The sequence below is a fragment of the Octopus sinensis genome, linkage group LG9, assembly GCF_006345805.1.
Source record: "Octopus sinensis linkage group LG9, ASM634580v1, whole genome shotgun sequence".
Taxonomy (NCBI): domain Eukaryota; kingdom Metazoa; phylum Mollusca; class Cephalopoda; order Octopoda; family Octopodidae; genus Octopus; species Octopus sinensis.
The window spans coordinates 57,911,808-57,930,075 of record NC_043005.1 but is presented as its reverse complement, the minus strand read 5'-3'; the positions used below and the strand labels follow the sequence as shown (position 1 = coordinate 57,930,075).

At 38.3% G+C, this 18,268-nt stretch overlaps 1 protein-coding gene across 2 annotated transcripts in view; it reads left to right on the top strand.

The window, feature by feature from the left end:
- LOC115215608 (intraflagellar transport protein 88 homolog) overlaps positions 1 to 18,268 on the top strand; it is a 149,345-nt gene that overhangs the window by 112,782 nt on the left and 18,295 nt on the right. For both annotated transcript variants that reach the window (XR_005000679.1, XM_029784830.2), the window contains exons 22-24: positions 440 to 546; positions 2,683 to 2,749; positions 7,081 to 7,212. Coding sequence is in view for 1 of the 2 variants with exons in the window: in XM_029784830.2 (XP_029640690.1) it covers positions 440 to 546; positions 2,683 to 2,749; positions 7,081 to 7,212 (306 nt within the window). In the remaining variant the exon portion in view is untranslated. The remainder of the gene's footprint in view (positions 1 to 439; positions 547 to 2,682; positions 2,750 to 7,080; positions 7,213 to 18,268) is intronic.

Genomic DNA, 18,268 nt, shown 5'->3' with positions numbered 1-18,268 from the left:
ACAAGCATTATTATGGACCACCAAGCCCTCAGAAACAGCTGTTGGATTTGTAACACTTTTCATCCACCCCTTTAATTTTGTATTTCATTTGTATTCTGTGTAAGTCAGACCTTTTTATATGTATACATACATACACATATTTTGTATTTCATGTGTTTAATATATTGTATATATTGATGTCTAATTTGACCTTTTTATACGTACACATATTTTGTATTTCATGTGTTTAATATATTGTATATATTGATGTCTAATTTGTTTATCCCGACATTTGCTTCTATATCCGCTCAAGTTTAAATCTCTTGAGTACTACTAAGTGTATTCTATACAGAGAATAGCTTGATCTTATCTATGAACTATATATATATATATGTGTGTTTTAGTGACTGAAACCAATAAAAGAATATGTTATATTTTCTCTTTGTCTCTTTTGTTACAGGTTTAAAGTTTCTGACAAAAATCAGTGCTGACCTGGGTCTACCAGATGCACAAGAATATGCAACGAAACTAAAGAAAGCAGAAAAGGCTAAGGAAATGCGTGACCAGGTATATCTGCATTCTTTCTTTCTTTCTTCTTTCTCATACGTTTATTCCTTGTCGTAGTAAATTTTATCTGGTCATGTGTATTTTGAAACCAGTTTGTACACAGCAGAAAAATTTGCCCTTTAACAAAAAGGAAGAAACAGATGGTATTTATGTGTTGGGATGGTTACTGTTAATAAGGCAGCATTTAGCATCACTTGCATCGATTTATGTGAGACAAACAGACATTGCATTCCTGAATCAATCAGTTGACCTTACACATCTTCACAATAGTGAGTTTGAATGAAACTCTCTCTATATATATATTATCATCATCATTTAACATCCGCCATCCATGGATTGGATGGTTTGATAGGAGTTGGCCAGGTAGAAGACTACACCAGGCTACTGTGTCTGTTTTGGCATGGTTTTTATGGCTGGATGCCCTTCCTAACACCAACCACACTGTAGAGTGGACTGTGTGCATTTTACATGGCACAAGCACAGGCAAGGTCAGTTTTGGCATGGTTTTTACTGCTGGATGCCTTTCAAAATGCCAACCACTTCACACACACACACACACACATATATATATATATGGTGCAAGCCTGGCTGTGCAGTAAGAAATTTGCTTCCCAACCACATGGTTCTGGGTTCAGTCTCACTGCATGGCACCTTGGACAGGTGTCCTCTACTATAACCTCAGGCCTATGATGAAAACAGAGGTGATGATAATGATAACAATGACAGTGATGACAACAACAACCAGGAAAAGGTATTGTACTGCAGCCCTACTCATTTGAAGGAGGTCTTTGTTTTGCAAGCTGCATAGCAACCTCACTGGTGCTGGTGCCACATAAAAACCATTCAGTGCATGATGTAAGGTGGGGTTGGCATTAGGAAAGGCATCAAGCCATAGAAACCATGCCCAAGCAGACATTGGAGCATGATGCTCTCCTTCAACCCTTTGGGTCCTGTCAAACTATCCAAACTATGCTAGCATTGAACACAGACATTAAATGATAATGCTTGTGTGTGTATTTGTAAATATTTGTGTCTTTGTATATAAATATATACATATGTAATATATGTTTGTGTATATATATATACACAGATATGACAGAATTAAATAGACACCCTTATAATCATTAAAATTTATTTAAAATCTTTCCACATCAAATTCTTGATCACAGAGTCTCTAGACCCACTCTCGACCACTGTCAGGAAGTACAGCAAATCTAGACTCATCAGAGAATATGACAGTATCCCAAGATGCTAGTGACCTCTCCACCATCTCACTGGCCCAATCTTTTCTCCGCTTGATGTTGGCTGGTTGAAGATGTGGCTTCCTTCTTGCTGCTCTGCCATAGTAACCAAGTTTGTGGAGATACCTTACAGTAGTTCTGGGACTGACATCAACTTGTTCTGCTATGTGAGAGGCTTTGCAATAAGGATTATCCTCCATGCTTCTCCTAACAAAGAGAGGGATCCTGTCAGAGGGCCCTGGTTGATCTGGATGAGATGATGTGGACTCCTTCCTCTCTCTAGTGAAATTGCACAATCACTCTATTAACTGTAGAAAGCAGGTTCCCAAGGTTTTCTGCGATTTTGCACTGACTATGTTCACCTTCAGAATGACCCACAATACGGCCTCTTTGAAATTCAGATGGTTCCGAGGCTTCTTTTGTACATGGTATGATTAAACAATCACATATAGAACCTGAAACATAAAAATGTCCATTAAAAAAAATTATAGACCTTTACAGGTTAGAATAAGCATAAACCGCTGTTTTATGGGGTGTCTATTTACTTCTGTCATGTCTGTGTACATATGATGATGGTGATGATTTGTGTGTGTGTGTGTATGTGTATATATATATAATATATATGTATATATATATATATATATATATATATATATATATACATGTGTGTATATATATATATATGTGTGTGTGTATTTTCCTATTGCCAAAGAAGATAAAATATAAACCCCTCTTTGTTGATGGAAACACATATGAACATACACTAATGTATCAATTTATATCCTATAGACAGAGAATCTAAACTGTTCCAAAACATATGTGGTAATATATATATATATATATCCAACACTGCTGCATTGCATTAAATTTCCTCTCTGTTCTTTGTGGCATTCAGAGAATCAACAGTGGCAGACGAGGCAGTGGTCGGCACCGAGATGCTCGTGAAGGAAGCGCTGGCAGTGGTATGTGATATATCTCTGAATAATACTCCTTTAATGTATCTTCTTCTCTCTTATCTTTCGTCTTCAAAGTTTCATTCTCTTTTATATTTATATTTAATATATATAAAAAAAAGTTTGGTAATTTTTTTTTGTTTTTGGCAGTGTTCCAGCTTCACCTATGACCAGCTGCTGGAATTTGACCACATTTATTATCATTATTATTTCACTAGTGCATACTAGTTTTTTTACTAGATATTCTATCTTGTGGTTTGACGACAACAAGTCTCCTCAAACCTCAAGAATCTTTCTTAGGATTCTTCCAGAATTCTGCAGGTCAACAATGCGAGTTTCAATTCCAGTTTCGTTGTCTTTTAGATAGCATTTTGGGTGTTATGCCAAGTGCACCTACTACTACTACAGGAATGATTTTGCCTTGATCTTCTGCAGTCTCCTCAGTTCTCTGGCTAGATCTTCGTATCTCTCAGTTTTTCCCATTTCTTTGGTATCAACTCTGCTATCATAGGGTATTGCAAAATCTATGATCCTGCTCTGTTTATTATGCCTTCTATAGTCATGTCTGGTCTTCTTGTCATAATAGTATGGTTAGTCTTAATGGAGAAGTCCTTATTATTATTATGTTATCATCAGTAATATTAATACGCTCTTTGTTTTTGTACGTACCTGTAGTGTGTGTCACACTTCAAAGAAGTGGCAAAGTGAGAGAGGAGGACAGAGAGGAAGTAAGAGAGAAAGAGAGAGTGAAACAGACAGTGAGTGGTGACATCATTGGTTTTGTGTTTTTAAATGTTTCAGAGAAGTAAGAGAGAAAGAGAGAGTGAAACAGACAGTGAGTGGTAACAGCATTCGTTTTGCTTTTTCAGAGAGGACCTAAGAAAGAAAGAAAGGAAGATAGTGAGAGAGAGAGGAAAAATGTGTGTGAGAAAGAGAGAGAGTGAAAGAAACAGTGAGTGGTGACTGCGTTCATCGCAAGAGAAGTAGATACATAAATACACATACACATTGTTAAATCAAAAGCGGGAGAGAAGAGGGACACAAAGGAAGTGAAAGAGAAAGAGAGAGTGAAAGAGACAGTAAAAGGCACTAAAAGAGAATGACTCTCCTCAGACACAACAGTACATATATCTATAAATAACTACAGAGGTATCAAGCTGTTGGACCAGGTGATGAAGGTTACAGAGAGGGTCATAGCCAACTAATTAGAGAGAGAGTTAGTTAGATGAGATGCAGTTTGGGTTTGTGCCAGGGAAAAGTACTACTGATGCTATATTCCTGGTAAGGCAGCGCAGGAGAAATACCTAGCCAAAGATAAGCCCCTGTACCTGGCTTTTGTTGACATGGAGAAAGCCTTCGACAGGGTCCCCCGATCCCTTATCTGGTGGGCAATGAGAAAACTAGGGATAGATGAATGGTAGTGAGAGCTGTGCGGGCCATGTATAGGGACGCCGCTAGTAGGGTGAGGGTGGAAATGAGTACAGTGAAGAATTCCGGGTAGAGGTAGGGGTCCACCAAGGCTCAGTACTCAGCCCCCTCCTATTTATCATAGTCCTCCAGGCAATAACGGAGGAATTCAAGACAGGATGCCCTTGGGAGCTCCTCTATGCTGATGACCTTGCTCTAATTGCTGAGTCGCTATCAGAACTGGAGGAGAAGTTTCAGGTGTGGAAACAAGGATTAGAATCGAAGGGCCTCAGAGTCAATCTAGCTAAAACCAAAGTCGTAATCAGTAGGAAGGTAGACAAATCACAAACACCTTCAGGTAGATGGCCCTGCTCGATCTGTAGAAAAGGTGTAGGTAGAAACTCTATAAGATGCACCAAGTGTAAGCTATGGACACATAAGAGATGCAGCAATGTCAAAGGAAGGCTAACTAGGAAGATGGTTTTTGTATGTGGCAGATGCTCAGGAACAATAAACACTGAAAATGCTCTGAGACCAACTTCCGTCACTTTCCAGGGAGAAAAACTAGAATAGTTGATAGTTTCCGTTACCTAGGTGACCAAGTCAGCAGCGGGGGTGGGTGTGCTGAAAGTGTAACTGCTAGAGTAAGAATAGCTTGGGCAAAGTTCAGAGAGCTCTTACCTCTGCTGGTGACAAAAGGCCTCTCGCACAGAGTGAAAGGCAGACTGTATGATGCGTGTGTACGAACAGCCATGCTACATGGCAGTGAAACATGGGCCGTGACTGCTGAGGATATGCGTAAGCTCGCTAGAAATGAAGCCAGTATGCTCCGATGGATGTGTAATGCTGGTACTCACACTCGGCAGAGTGTAAGTACCTTGAGAGAAAAGCTGGACCTAAGAAGCATCAGTTGTGGTGTGCAAGAGAGACGTTTGCGCTGGTATGGTCATGTGGCGAGAATGGATGAAGATAGTGTGTGAAAAGTGCCACACCCTAGCGGTTGAGGGAACCTGTGGAAGAGGCAGACCCAGGAAAACCTGGGACAAGGTGGTGAAGCACGACCTTCGAACTTTAGGTCTCACTGAGGAAATGACTAGAGACCGAGACCTCTGGAAGGTGCTGTGCGCGAGAAGACCCGGCAGGACAAGTGAGTCCACAACCCGTGGCCTTCTACATGGGATGGAGCCAGCCTACGTATGCATACCTTCCCTTCTTGGGACACAAAACTCTACTTGTGAAGACGTGTTGAGGCAAGTGAGGATCAGAATCGAAATCGATCAATGGAAATTGCGGATGTGCTACCAGTGCCGGTGGCATGTCGAAACTCTGCTTGTGAAGACCCATTGAGGCAAGTGAGGATCAGAATCGAAATCGATCAATGGAAATTGCAGATGTGTTACCAGTGCCGTGGCATGTAAGAGAACTTTCCGTTTCGCGACCGTTGCCAGCACTGCCCCGTTTCGTGTCCGTTGCCAGCCTCGCCTGGCCCTCGTGCCGGTGGCACATAAAAAGCACCATCCGTTCGTGGCCGTTTGCCAGCTCTGTCTGGCACCAGTGGGGGTGGCACGTAAAAAGCACCCACTACACTCACGGAGTGGTTGGCGTTAGGAAGGCATCCAGCCGTAGAAACACTGCCAGATTTGACTGGGCCTGATGAAGCCTTCTGGCTTCACAGACCCCAGTAGAACCGTCCAACCCATGCTAGCATGGAAAACGGACGCTAAATGATGATGATGATGATGATGATGATGATGATGTATAGAGAGAGAGAGAGAGAGAGAGAAATAGATAGATAGATAGATAGATTCATACATACATACATGCATGCATGTATGTGTACATACATATATAGCGGTACATTTGTTGACACCAGTCTACTAAGATTTATCATTATAGTGGGAACAGTTTTGACAGACAACTAGAGTGCCAGGTCTCAATAACATAGCTTATAACTTCACAGAATGGTGGAATTAAATTCCTTGATCAAGGGAGAAAAGAAGATTAGATATGAATTAAACATGCTCGGTTGGTCATGCTACATTTAACCAATGATGGTGCCAACATTAAGTACCTAGTGATGCTCTCACATGGACACAGTTGGAATATGCATTCATACATACATATATATATATATATATATTATATATACATAGATGCTTAAACACACATTCGCACACAGACACACATATGGATGTAAATTGCAGGTAATACTATGTCTGATGATGTAGGTGATAGGTAACTACAATTAGTCAATTAGTGCACAGGCTGAATCGATTGTTTATTGATCTCTTGTGATTTAAATTCCTTGAAGCGTTTTTCTCTTCCTATGTATTGTAGAAATGTATCAAAGTCATAATCTAACCTGACCTGATACTAGTTATTTGCCTGTCTGTACCTTATTCTGTTATACACATATGAATGTATGTATCATCATCATCATCATCATCATTTAGTGTCTGCTGGCATGGGTTAGACAGTTTAACTGGAACTGCTAACCTGGAGAGCTGCACCAGGTTCCAGTCTGATTTGACAGAATTTCTACAGCTGGATACACCTTTTAACACCAACCACTCCAAGAGAGTAAAGGGTGCATTTTATATGCCACCAGCATGAGTGCTTTTATGTGCCACTGGCACAGGTGCCAGTTACATAGCACTGGCATCACCTACAACTACAATTTCACCTGACTTGATGAATCTTCTCAAACACAGCGTATTGCCAAAGGTCTTGATCACTTCTCATTGCCTCCATGAGGCCTAACATTTAAGGATCATATTTCACTACCCCGTCCTATGTCTTCCTGGCTCTACCTCTTCCACAGATTTCCTCTACAATTAGAGATCAGCACTTCTTTATACACTTGTCAAGCATATATATATGTGTGTGTGTATGTGTGCTATCATTTAATTGCATTTTCCACATTTAATTTTCAGAAAGGACTGGTAGTGGCAGCAGTAGCAGGAAATCCAGTGGTAAGGTCACACAGAGGATGGCTGACCGAATGGGCAGTGGTCAGCGAACAGGTGATGTGATAGAAGACGGTTCCTCAAAATCAAAAGAAATAGGTAACATATTTGTTTTTGTATTTTTTTTATTTCTTTACTTGCTGCAGGCATTTGACTGTGGCCATGCTGGAGTACTGCCTTGAAGGGTTTTAGTTGAACAAATCAGTAACTTTTTTTTTAAGCCTAGCACTTATTCTATTAGTCTCTTTTGCTGAATTGCTAAGTTACACAGACATAAACACAACACCAGTTGTCAAGCGGTAATTGGGGGGGGGGGGGCAAACACAGGCACAAAGACATACACACTGATGTACAGTTACATATATATATAATGGGCTTCTTTCAGTTTCCATCTACCAAAACCACTCACAAGGCTTTGGTCGGCTGTTGGAGAAGACATTTGCCCAAGGTGCCATGCGGTGGGACTGAACCTGAAAGCATGTGGTTGGGAAGCAAACACATGCACTCAGGCACACACCATTGTGCTGTATGTTCATTAGTGGTTCCTGAGCCAAGTGCATCATTGACATCACCAGCTGTTTCAGCAGCTTTTCGGCTTAGCTTGAAATGGGATAAGAAAATTGTGCGAATTTGCTTTTTGTCCATTTTGTATTCAACGTTCCGGAAAAAAAATGGCCTAATTATTCAAAAAGAAAAAGAGTAACACGATTAGATAGAGTGAAAAACGGGCTTTTAAATGATATATAACGTCAAAGCAATTTAACAAAAATTGATTTGAAAATACGTCATTTAAAACCAAAATTTAAAATTCCACAAGAACTTTCTTGACAACCTAATATATATATATATATATAAAGGTATCTCTCTCTTTTGTGTGTAGCGTTGGTAAACTATAATAACTTGCTATTACTGTTGCAGTTTTCTATTGTGTGACATCATTATAGTTATTACCTGCTATATGATACCAATGTTATGTGAGCTGGCAGAATCATTAGCATGCCAGACCGTTTTGTTTTGCAGCATTTTGTCCATCTTAACGTTATGAGTTCAAATTCTGCCTCGGTCAACTTTGCCCTTCATCCTTTCAGAGTTGGTAAATTGAGTGCCATTGAAACACTTGGGTTAATTGTAATCGAGTTACAAACTTACTGGCCTTGTGATAGAATTTGAGACCAATATTGCGCTTATATTGTTATGATATTGTAACAAATAATTTGTTGTTCATGGAAAAATATTTGGAGCTGCGAGACAGCATGTATTGCATTTGAACTCAGCATAAACAAAAGCAAAAGAAGTAAAAAAAACAAAAACATGAAAACATTTGTAAATAAACTGTTTATATCGGTCAAAAAGGACAGTCCTCATTCTTTCATTTTCTTGCCTTGATAAAAGGTGAGGTGAGGAATCATAGTGGCAAAGCGGTGGCGGTGGTTAGTGGTGGTGGCAGTGGTGGTGGCAGCAGTGGTGGCAACGGTGGTGGTAGTCGTGGCAGCAGCAATGGCACTCTGTGTGTGTGTGTGTGTGTGTGTGTGTGTGGTTGTGTTGTGGGTGAAGGTGGGATATTTGCCAGCAGGCCTCTATTAGTTGCTGCAGCAAACTTACTATCTTATGTATAGGATATAAGGATAATTACCGAGTACATGATACAAAAAAAAAAAATTTTTTTTTTAAATAAAGAACCCCAAAAATGTAGCCAATCTGGCTTCTTCGTGCTCTAAAGGAGGGATTAACTATTAGAAAGACAGAATTATTATTGTTTAGAGGTTGTTAGTTTTTTACACCCCCTTTTTTTTATAAAAGGAAAAATGAAGTATAGACTATAAGGGCAGAGATTAAATTAAAAGATTATTTTGTTTATTTCTTTGTATATTTTTATCTTGTTATTGTTATTATTATTATTTTTATTATTATTATTGTTATTATTATTCTCTGTTATCTATCTTCTTGCATGAGGTAGCTCCTCATATTTGAAAATACTTGACAATCTTCTTCTTCTTCTTCTTTACCTCCTCCTCCCTCCACTATGCAGAACTACCAGCAGTAGCAGCAGCAGCATTTGTTGTTTCTTTTAGCCCCGGGCTAGTGTTAATCCATCAGACCTATTCATCAAAGAGCTTTCCAGCCATGACTGTTTCATTTAGGAGGATCACATTGTCCAATTTGTAATTCCTTTTCATTATAAGATGACAGGTAGTGTGATTCAAGACAGATTAAGCTGCTATTTCTGGCAAGTCTTGTGACATCATAGAGGCTCTTTGTCTGGCTCATGCTTTAGGTCCTGCTGTTGCTGTAATAGTTGTTTGTGTTTAGCCTCTGGTCAACCCTGATCAAGCATACCTGTAATCATAGACATTTATTTCTATTCCTAGAAAGTCCAGGGATAATTTAAGAGGCACTACTTTTGGGCTAGGTTTTTAACTATTGATGTATTGTTGCATAGTATTTGTGTTGTTATGTGGTGTTTGTGTTATTGTGCATTGTATGGTGTTTGTGTTGTTGTTGTATGCTATAGTGTGCTGTGTTGTTCTGTGGTGTAGTGGACAGAATGTTGTTCTGTGGTGTTTGTGTTGTATGTTGTTGTATGGTGTTTGTGTTATTGTGTGTTGTATGGTGCTTGTATTGTTGTGCGCTATAATGTAAAGTATGTTGTTCTGTGGTGTTTGTGTTGTGTGTTGTTGTATGGTGTTTGTGTTATTATGTGTTGTATGGTGCTTGTGTTGTTGTGCACTATAATGTGTTGTATATCGTTCTGTGGTGTTTGTGTTGTGTGGTATAGTATGTTGTGTGTTGTTCTGTGGTGTTTGTGTTGTGTGTTGTTGTATGGTGTTTGTGTTATTGTGCATTGTATGGTGTTTGTGTTGTGTGCTATAACATGCTGCATGTTGTTCTGCAGTATTGTGTACTGTGTGTTGATGTGAAATACAACATGTTGTGTGTTTTTGTATGGTGTTGTGTTGTTGTGTGGTGTAGTGTGCTGTGCAGTGTTGTGTAGTGTTTGTGGTGTTGTATGGTGTAGTGTTGTATGACCAGATGTGCTGTGGTGTAACATTGTGTAGTTCAGAAGGTACCTCGATTTACATTGTCTGAATCCCAAAGAAAAAGTATGTAAGCAATACGTCCATCAAGCAGTGTTACATTAGATGTCATACATTTCGTCCCTTTCACTGATATGCCCCACCACTCACAGAATACTTTATCATTGATATTGGTAACTTTTGGCATTTAGTTGTAACTCTTTACATTCCAAGTTCAAATCTGGTTTATGTTGACTTAGCTTTTATCTCACCAGGTCTCAATCAAATAATTGAAAACCATGTCCTTATGTTGATGTGATTAAGAAGTTAATTGCAGTTATGGCTGTGTTGTTACAGCATTTGCCCCCTAACCACATGGTTTCAGGTTCAGTCCCACTGCTAGGCAAATGTATTCTATAATTCCAAATAAGGCATTATGAATGGATTAGTAAAAGGTAAAGTAAAGTTACCTTCTTGTGTCATACTGACTCATAAGGGCCAGTTTCCTAGTTTTCTTGGCATATAAATTCCCTACCTGGATGGGTCGCCTGTCCATCGCAGGGTTACTCATCTTTGCCAAGTAAGTGGACTGGATCAACATGAAATGAAGTGTTTTGCTCAAGAACACAATGTGTTGCCTGGTCCAGGAACCGAAACCACAATCTTGCAAGCATAAGCCCAACATCGTAACCTATTTCTTTACTATCCACAAGGGGCTAAACACAGAGAGGACAAACAAGGACAGACAAACGGATTAAGTCGATTATATCAACGCCAGTGCGTAACTGGTACTTATTTAATCGACCCCGAAATGATGAAAGGCAAAGTTGACCTCAGCAGAATTTGAACTCAGAACGTGGCGGCAGACGAAATACCGCTAAGCATTTTGCCCGGCGTGCTAACGATTCTGCCAGCTCGCCCAACATCCTAACCACTAAACCTCATGCCTCCACAGTATGGATTAGTGAATTTGGTAGATCGAAGCTAAAAACAGCAGCCACGTGTGTGTATTGTGTGTAATTCACTGCCATTGTTCCAATTAACTCTGAAAATTATAAAGAATGTGGTAAAATAGCCTTTATTAAGCTGGTGTTTTGAACATAATGCAACATAAAATTTTAATGAGAGACTTTTAATGTATGCTACTTTAAAATATAAAGTTTGCAACATAAAACCAACTGTTGGCTTGGCAGATTTATATGAAAAATGCTAAAAATGTCACCTAGAATTATGCACTAAAGAGAGTGTCTTTAATTATATCAAAGTGTGCTTTTTACTGTGTATCAGCTCCTGTTTAGAATTCTTTCCTTCCCAGACAAGTAGCCTGTGTCTCTTCTATCCATTCTTTCATTTTTGGAGTGGTTGTTGAAGCTGGATGCACACACTGTATAACTAACTACAGCCATCACTTGCAATCAAGTATGACTTGGTGACATGCCCTGCATTCACAAATTGTTTTAAATTCTTATTCTTTTGGTTGCTGAAATAGACACTCCCTCAGCCCTTTCACCCTAGACCCAATGGAACATTGAAGATATAATGGCTGGATGGAAGGAGGACTGCACCAGTATTTCATACTCAGCTGGTACTCATTTCAGTGAGGTGTATTGGAGCGATGCTAAACAAAGTGCCTTTCTGAAAGACACAGCACAGTACCTTGTCAAGGAATTGAACCCATGACCTTATGATTGTGAACCTAACACCCAAATCATTAGGGCATGAGCTTTCACACTTCATATGCATGCACATACACACACACACACACACACATAGGTACACTCACAACACTCACATCTAGATATGGTTACTAGAAATGCAGGAACCTCATATGGAACGTCTTAATATGTCTGAAGAAGGTATTCATCCATCCATTGACAGTGCTCCACAGCCAATTAGAAATTACTTGGGGTTATGATCAATATACATATATGCATATGTACTTGCATGCATAGAGGTAGTATGTTCCTATTCAGAGTTTGACCACTTCATCTTTCTTGTCAGATATGTTTTTTTTTTCTGTGCATGAGCACCTAAGTGGCTTTCAAGCCTCGAGAGCTGCTTGAAATTTGCATTACAAACAGTGCAAATATGTGACACAGTGCTGATTGTCTTGTATGATTTGTGGATACATACATGCATATGTATGTACATATACACACATACACACAAACACACACACATATATATATATATAAAGCAAATAAGTAACAAGGATGTCCAGGAATCAGTGCATTACAGCCATTTCAAGTGGCTCCATTGAATCGATCATTGCAAACATTACATCAATTGGAAATAAACTGCTCTCCCTGGGTGCATACAGCCACATATAGATTTCCAACATACCAGATACAAAAATAGTAAAGAGAAGCAATGTAATTATTTTAGTCTCTAGTTCTGATGAAATTTTGCTAAAAAATTATAATGGTATATCCCCGTTACATATTTGCTTTTTATTCACCTAATGCAGACCATACCGGACTGACTTGATGCCTCAACTTCAGTACCTAATTCAACTGAATCTTAATTATTTCTACACATACACACACACACATATATATACAAGCAAAACGCACCCCCGTCCAATGGACGGTGCTGAGTTGTCAAACATTTAAACCAAATTTTCTCAAAACAACTACTTGTCCCACCGTCCCATATGCCTCCCCTTTGAGAAACACTGATTTAACCTAAATTTGAGACACCAGCTAAAGAAGAAATAAAGATAGACTTTTTTCTATTCCTAAGAAAAATGGCTTTATCGATTGCATTCTCACCTGGAATCGATTTTTGTAATTTTTTCAAAACTTATACACACCCTGATACTGTCGGTATCTACATATCAAATTTGAGCGTAATCGGATGGAGGATGCCCGAGATCCTAGAAGACACACAGACAGACAGACAGAAAGGATTTTATATAATAGATATCTTTCATTGTTTATTTGTTTCAGTCATTTGACTGTGGCCATGCTGGAACACTGCCTTGGAGGGTTTTAGCAGAACAAATCGACCCCAGGACTTATTTTTTTAAGCCTAGTATTTATTCTATCGGTCTCTTTTGCTGAACCGCTAGGTTGCAGGGATGTAAACACACCAATACTGGTTGTCAAGCAGTGATGGGAGGGACAAACTCAAAGACACTCACACATGCATGCACACACACACACATATCAAAGTATTGACCAGAACATCAAATGCTGTCACAATGGTGTCATTCTTTTCCATCTTGACCCAAATTGCTTTAACTAGGTCATCTTCCCATTATTGTGGAAGCTGTCCAGGTGGCCTTTTCTGATCTTTTGGATATCACTTAGCAAGTGCATGGGTCCACCTGTTATCTGTGAACCTTATAACATATCTAGCCCAGTGGAACTTGTGCTTTCTGTACTCTGCAATCACATCATTCACTCCATCCATTTTCAAATTATCTTGTTTCAAATTTGTTCTTCTAATGATATTCCTAGCAAGTAACTTTCTATGGCTCTTAGTTTCATCTTATAAGCTAAAACTATGCATATATATACATATATATATATATATATATATATATAAGGATGAGATCATTAATTTAAATTAAATAACAATCTTATCAAGTGGCCAGCATGGAAATAAAAACCTTCAAAGGTAATAATTATTATTAAAATTATAACTTAGGGTATCTACGAGATACTGCCATGCTGAAAATAGCAGCCAGGATCTGACTCTAAAACCACCTTAATGTTCATATAGCACAAGGAGAGAAGACAAAAAGACAAAATAAAACTAGTAAAAAATTAGGTGGTTTTAGAGTCAGATCCTGGCTGCTATTTTCAGCATGGCGGTATCTCATAGATATCCTAAGTTATAATTTATATATATATATACATGGTCAGGGACCTAGCATTTCAACCTTGCAGGTGATAAGGCTCAAATCTTTAGAAGCTGAGGAGAACACAATAGAAAATAAATACTTTGCTATTTTTTCTTCTTTTTCCTCCCCCTTCTTGTTGTTTAGCATTATTTCTTAATCTATGTTTATTGTTAGGTATGCTATATAAAATAATGTCAATGTCTACCTGTTGTCACCTGCAGGTGGAGATCAGCATTTTAAACTTATTGTAAGAAAATGCCAATACACTGGTGAGGTGGGGAGTTGTGTGATAAATCTGTTTTCTTTTTCTTTTGTTTTGTTAATATATCTTTTACTTTATTAATTTTTTTTTGTTTATTTTATTTTGTTATTAGAATATTTTTACTTCATCATGTAATGGAAAAAGTCATGCATCTCTTTTCCTGGAATCCATCAAAAGACACAAGAAAATTTTCTTAGTATAATCTATAACATAACAGAGACTTCGTGGAAAATAACATAAAAACAAACATAAAAAGGAATTGTGTAACCCACCCCTTTATAGAAATTATTCCAGGATCTTCCCCTTTGCACTGAAAAAAAAAAGCAATATAATAAAACAATGCACACCTTTGCTAATGAGAAGATAAAAGATCATATTACGTTGCAGACATCGAAATTTACCCTCAAAATTGGTCTAAATTGCATATGGTAACAACGAATTATGTAGCAATAACAGTACGAGCAGGGAAAACACAAGGGTAGCAATCCCAGCAGAACTGTAGAATCACCTATTCACCCCACCCACATAAAAAATTAAGGGTAGATAACAAGCACTGTAGATGTATCACTAGAGACTACTAGGAACATAACACACACAAGTATATCATCATCATCATCATCATTTAATGTCTGTCTTTCCTACTGGCATGGGTTTGATGATTTGATTGCCCCAAGCTCTTCTGTCTGTTTTGTACATACATATGCATGCAGCAAACACTTTGATGACTTGAACTCTGAATAGTCAGTTCAAACTATATTTGTAAAATATCACATGCATATACACATATACATATAGGAAATTATATTCTTACTCACTAAAGTACTTCTTAACGACCCTAACAGGATGCATGACCAATGAAATGAGAGCAATAAGACAAGCTTAGAGTAAACAGCTTAAAATGATAATCAACATCTAGAATGCAGCAAATTTAAAAGAGGGAAGTGGAAAATATTTTGAAGGAACCAAAAATTGAAATCATTAATATAAAAGGCGGCGAGCTGGCAGAATTGTTAGTACGCCGGGCAAAATGTCTAGCGGCATTTCGTCCATCTTCACGTTCTGAACTCAAATTCTGCTGAGGTCAACTTTGCCTTTCATCTTTTCAGGGTTGATAAATTAAGTGCAAATGAAACACTGGGGGTCAATGTAATTGACTAGTACCCCACCCCACAAATTTCAGGCCTTGTGCCTTTAGTAGAAAGGATTATTATAATTTTTGTGAAGTCTGCCTGTCTGTGACACAACTTCTTGTTTGGTTTGCACCTCCCCCTCCCCAAATCTCTCGTGCTTCCTTCAACCATTTGTTGGTAAGTATGTAACCTGGATGACTCGCTGGCACTGTCTACTTCAGTTTCCTCCATTCCTCCGTTCCCTCCTTTCAGCAGCCACTTAAATGATAATTTTTGTACAGCCAATTTAAAATCAGTTTTATTACTGAACAGTTTGTCATCAAGAAAGGTGTGCAAAGAGCATCTCACACAAGTATTACAATTATGAAAATGTTAAATTCACTAAAAATATCGTATACATAGACATTGTTTGATTATCAAAACTTCCTGTCTGTCACTTATTGTTTATTATGCTGTCTGTAGAAATAATAACAGTTAAAAATTAATATGTATTTTGATTTGGCTTTAAACAATGGGTCATGCACCAGTAACTTATATCATTTGTTTTCCTGCAAACAAAGGAATTTATTAAACAAGAAATATGCCCAAAGAACAAAAGAGAAGAATTCCTAAAACAGCAAATGGCCATTTCTGATAAATATACATAAGTATTAAAAAAAAAATAAGATATAGGCTCCCAGCAAAATTCTGAAAGTCCTTAAAAACAATGTTCCTTCCCAACTAAGCAAAAAAAATCTGACATACTTATGTAACATTTGAATCTAGCCAATGGAATAAACAGCCTTTGACAGAAGTCTCCCAGTGAAAACAATCTAAAAGAACACCAAAGCTCCTACCTGACTTACTAGAAAGGAATTCAGTTTAAATAATGTATATATGAGTGTGTGCATATGTGTGCATGTATAGATGTGTTTGTGTGCGTGTGTGTGTGTGGCTGTGTGCTAAGAAACTTGCTTCCCATTCACATGGTCACAAGTTCTGTCCTACTGCTTGGCAACTTGGACAAGTGTCTTCTATTATAGCCTTGGGCCAACCAAAGCCTTGTGAGTGGAATTGGTAGATGGAAACTGAAAGAGGCCCATCATATATATATATATATATATGCTTGTGTGTCTTTGTGTTTATTTGTTCCTCAACCACCTCTTGATAATCAGTATAATGTGTTTACGTCCCCATAGCTTAGCAGTTCAGCAAAAGTGACCAAAAGAATAAGTACCAAGTTTTAAAAAAAATAGTTCTGGGAGTCAATCAGTTCAACCTCTTCAGGGCAGTATCCCACCATGGCCACAATCAATTGGCTGAAACAACTAGAAGATAAAAGATATATTTATATATGAAGCAAAACTAGACTAGTGTGGTGATCTTGCTTGCTGTGGGGCTGTTATCTCCCCTGTTAGTGCATAGACTTGTGCTTTCTGTGGCCATAAGGGCTTTTAGCTCTTATTTCTAGCAATGTAGGTGCTACCCTGCATTGTCAGTCGCAATTAGAATAAAATTTTTCCTTTTTGGGTTTTATGTTGCATATAGCTGCCTTTGTTATTTTATATATATATATATATGTGTGTGTGTGTGTGTGTGTGTGTATGTATATATCGATAGATATCATCCTCATCATCATCATTTCTTAATGTCTCATGCTAGCATGAGTTAGATGTCTTGACAGGATCTCTTGGGTCCAAAGACAATGTCGTACTCCTGTATCTCCTATGTCATGGTTTCTATAGCTGGATGCTCATCTCAGGGCTAACTACTTAAAACATGTACTGGGGGCTTTTTTCATAATACCATCTTTAGTGAGGGTGACATATATATATATATATCAACATACATATGTGTGTGCATGCTATCAACGATCCAACCCATGCCAGCATGGACAAAGGACGTTAAATGATGGTGATGATGATGATGGTTATGAATATGTTCATAATATATACCACAGCTTAGATCATAGATAAACAGTTTATGTATACATATATAAATATGTCATATATGTGTATGTACATATATGTATAATTTATCTGTCTACATACATACATACAAGCATATGTAATGATAATAATAAGTGGATGTAAACACATGAACAAAATAAGAATAAAGAATAAACAAAAACAACAAAAACAAAATACAAATTACATGAACATATATAAACAGAAGATACAAATATTACAGGCATCCCCCCACATACACACACTAAATAAACATAGACGCACCTAGAGATATAAGCATGCGCAAATGAAGACATGCAATAGAAATACAAAATGGCTGACGGTTAGTAAGGAGAGACACAAATAAGAAAGAAGAAAACAAAGGACCACTGATGCGGTCACAGGAGTGTGACGAAAGAACTCTGGCCGAAATAAGATTAAGATTAATGTAAAAAATAAATAACACTGAAGCAAAATGGTGGTGACCCCCTTCGGTCAGACACTGACCATGGGTTTGCACCTAGAGAGTTACACTCTGAGGCACAAGTCTGGGCAAGGTTGTTTTATGGAAGACCAGTAGTCGCCCATGCATACCGGCCTCCCCTCTCCATGCCACCAGTGTTATCCAAGGGAAAGGCAAAGGGGCCGATACAGCCTGGCACCTGTGACGTCGCAACTCATTTCTACAGCTGAGTGAACTGGAGCAACGTGAAATAAAGTGTCTTGCTCAAGAACACAACACGCAGCCCGGTCCGGGATTCGAGCTCACAACCTCACGATCATAAGCTCGACGCTCTAACCACTGAGCCACGTGCCTTCTGAAGCAAAATAACACCAAATATATAGTGCGTGTGTTTTTATTGGCTAAACTGGCAATATGACCATTCCGAAATATAACAATATCTGTTTCAACACACAACTTCACATAAAAAAATCTTGCACAACAAATATTTAAACGTATTATCTGTCTATATATC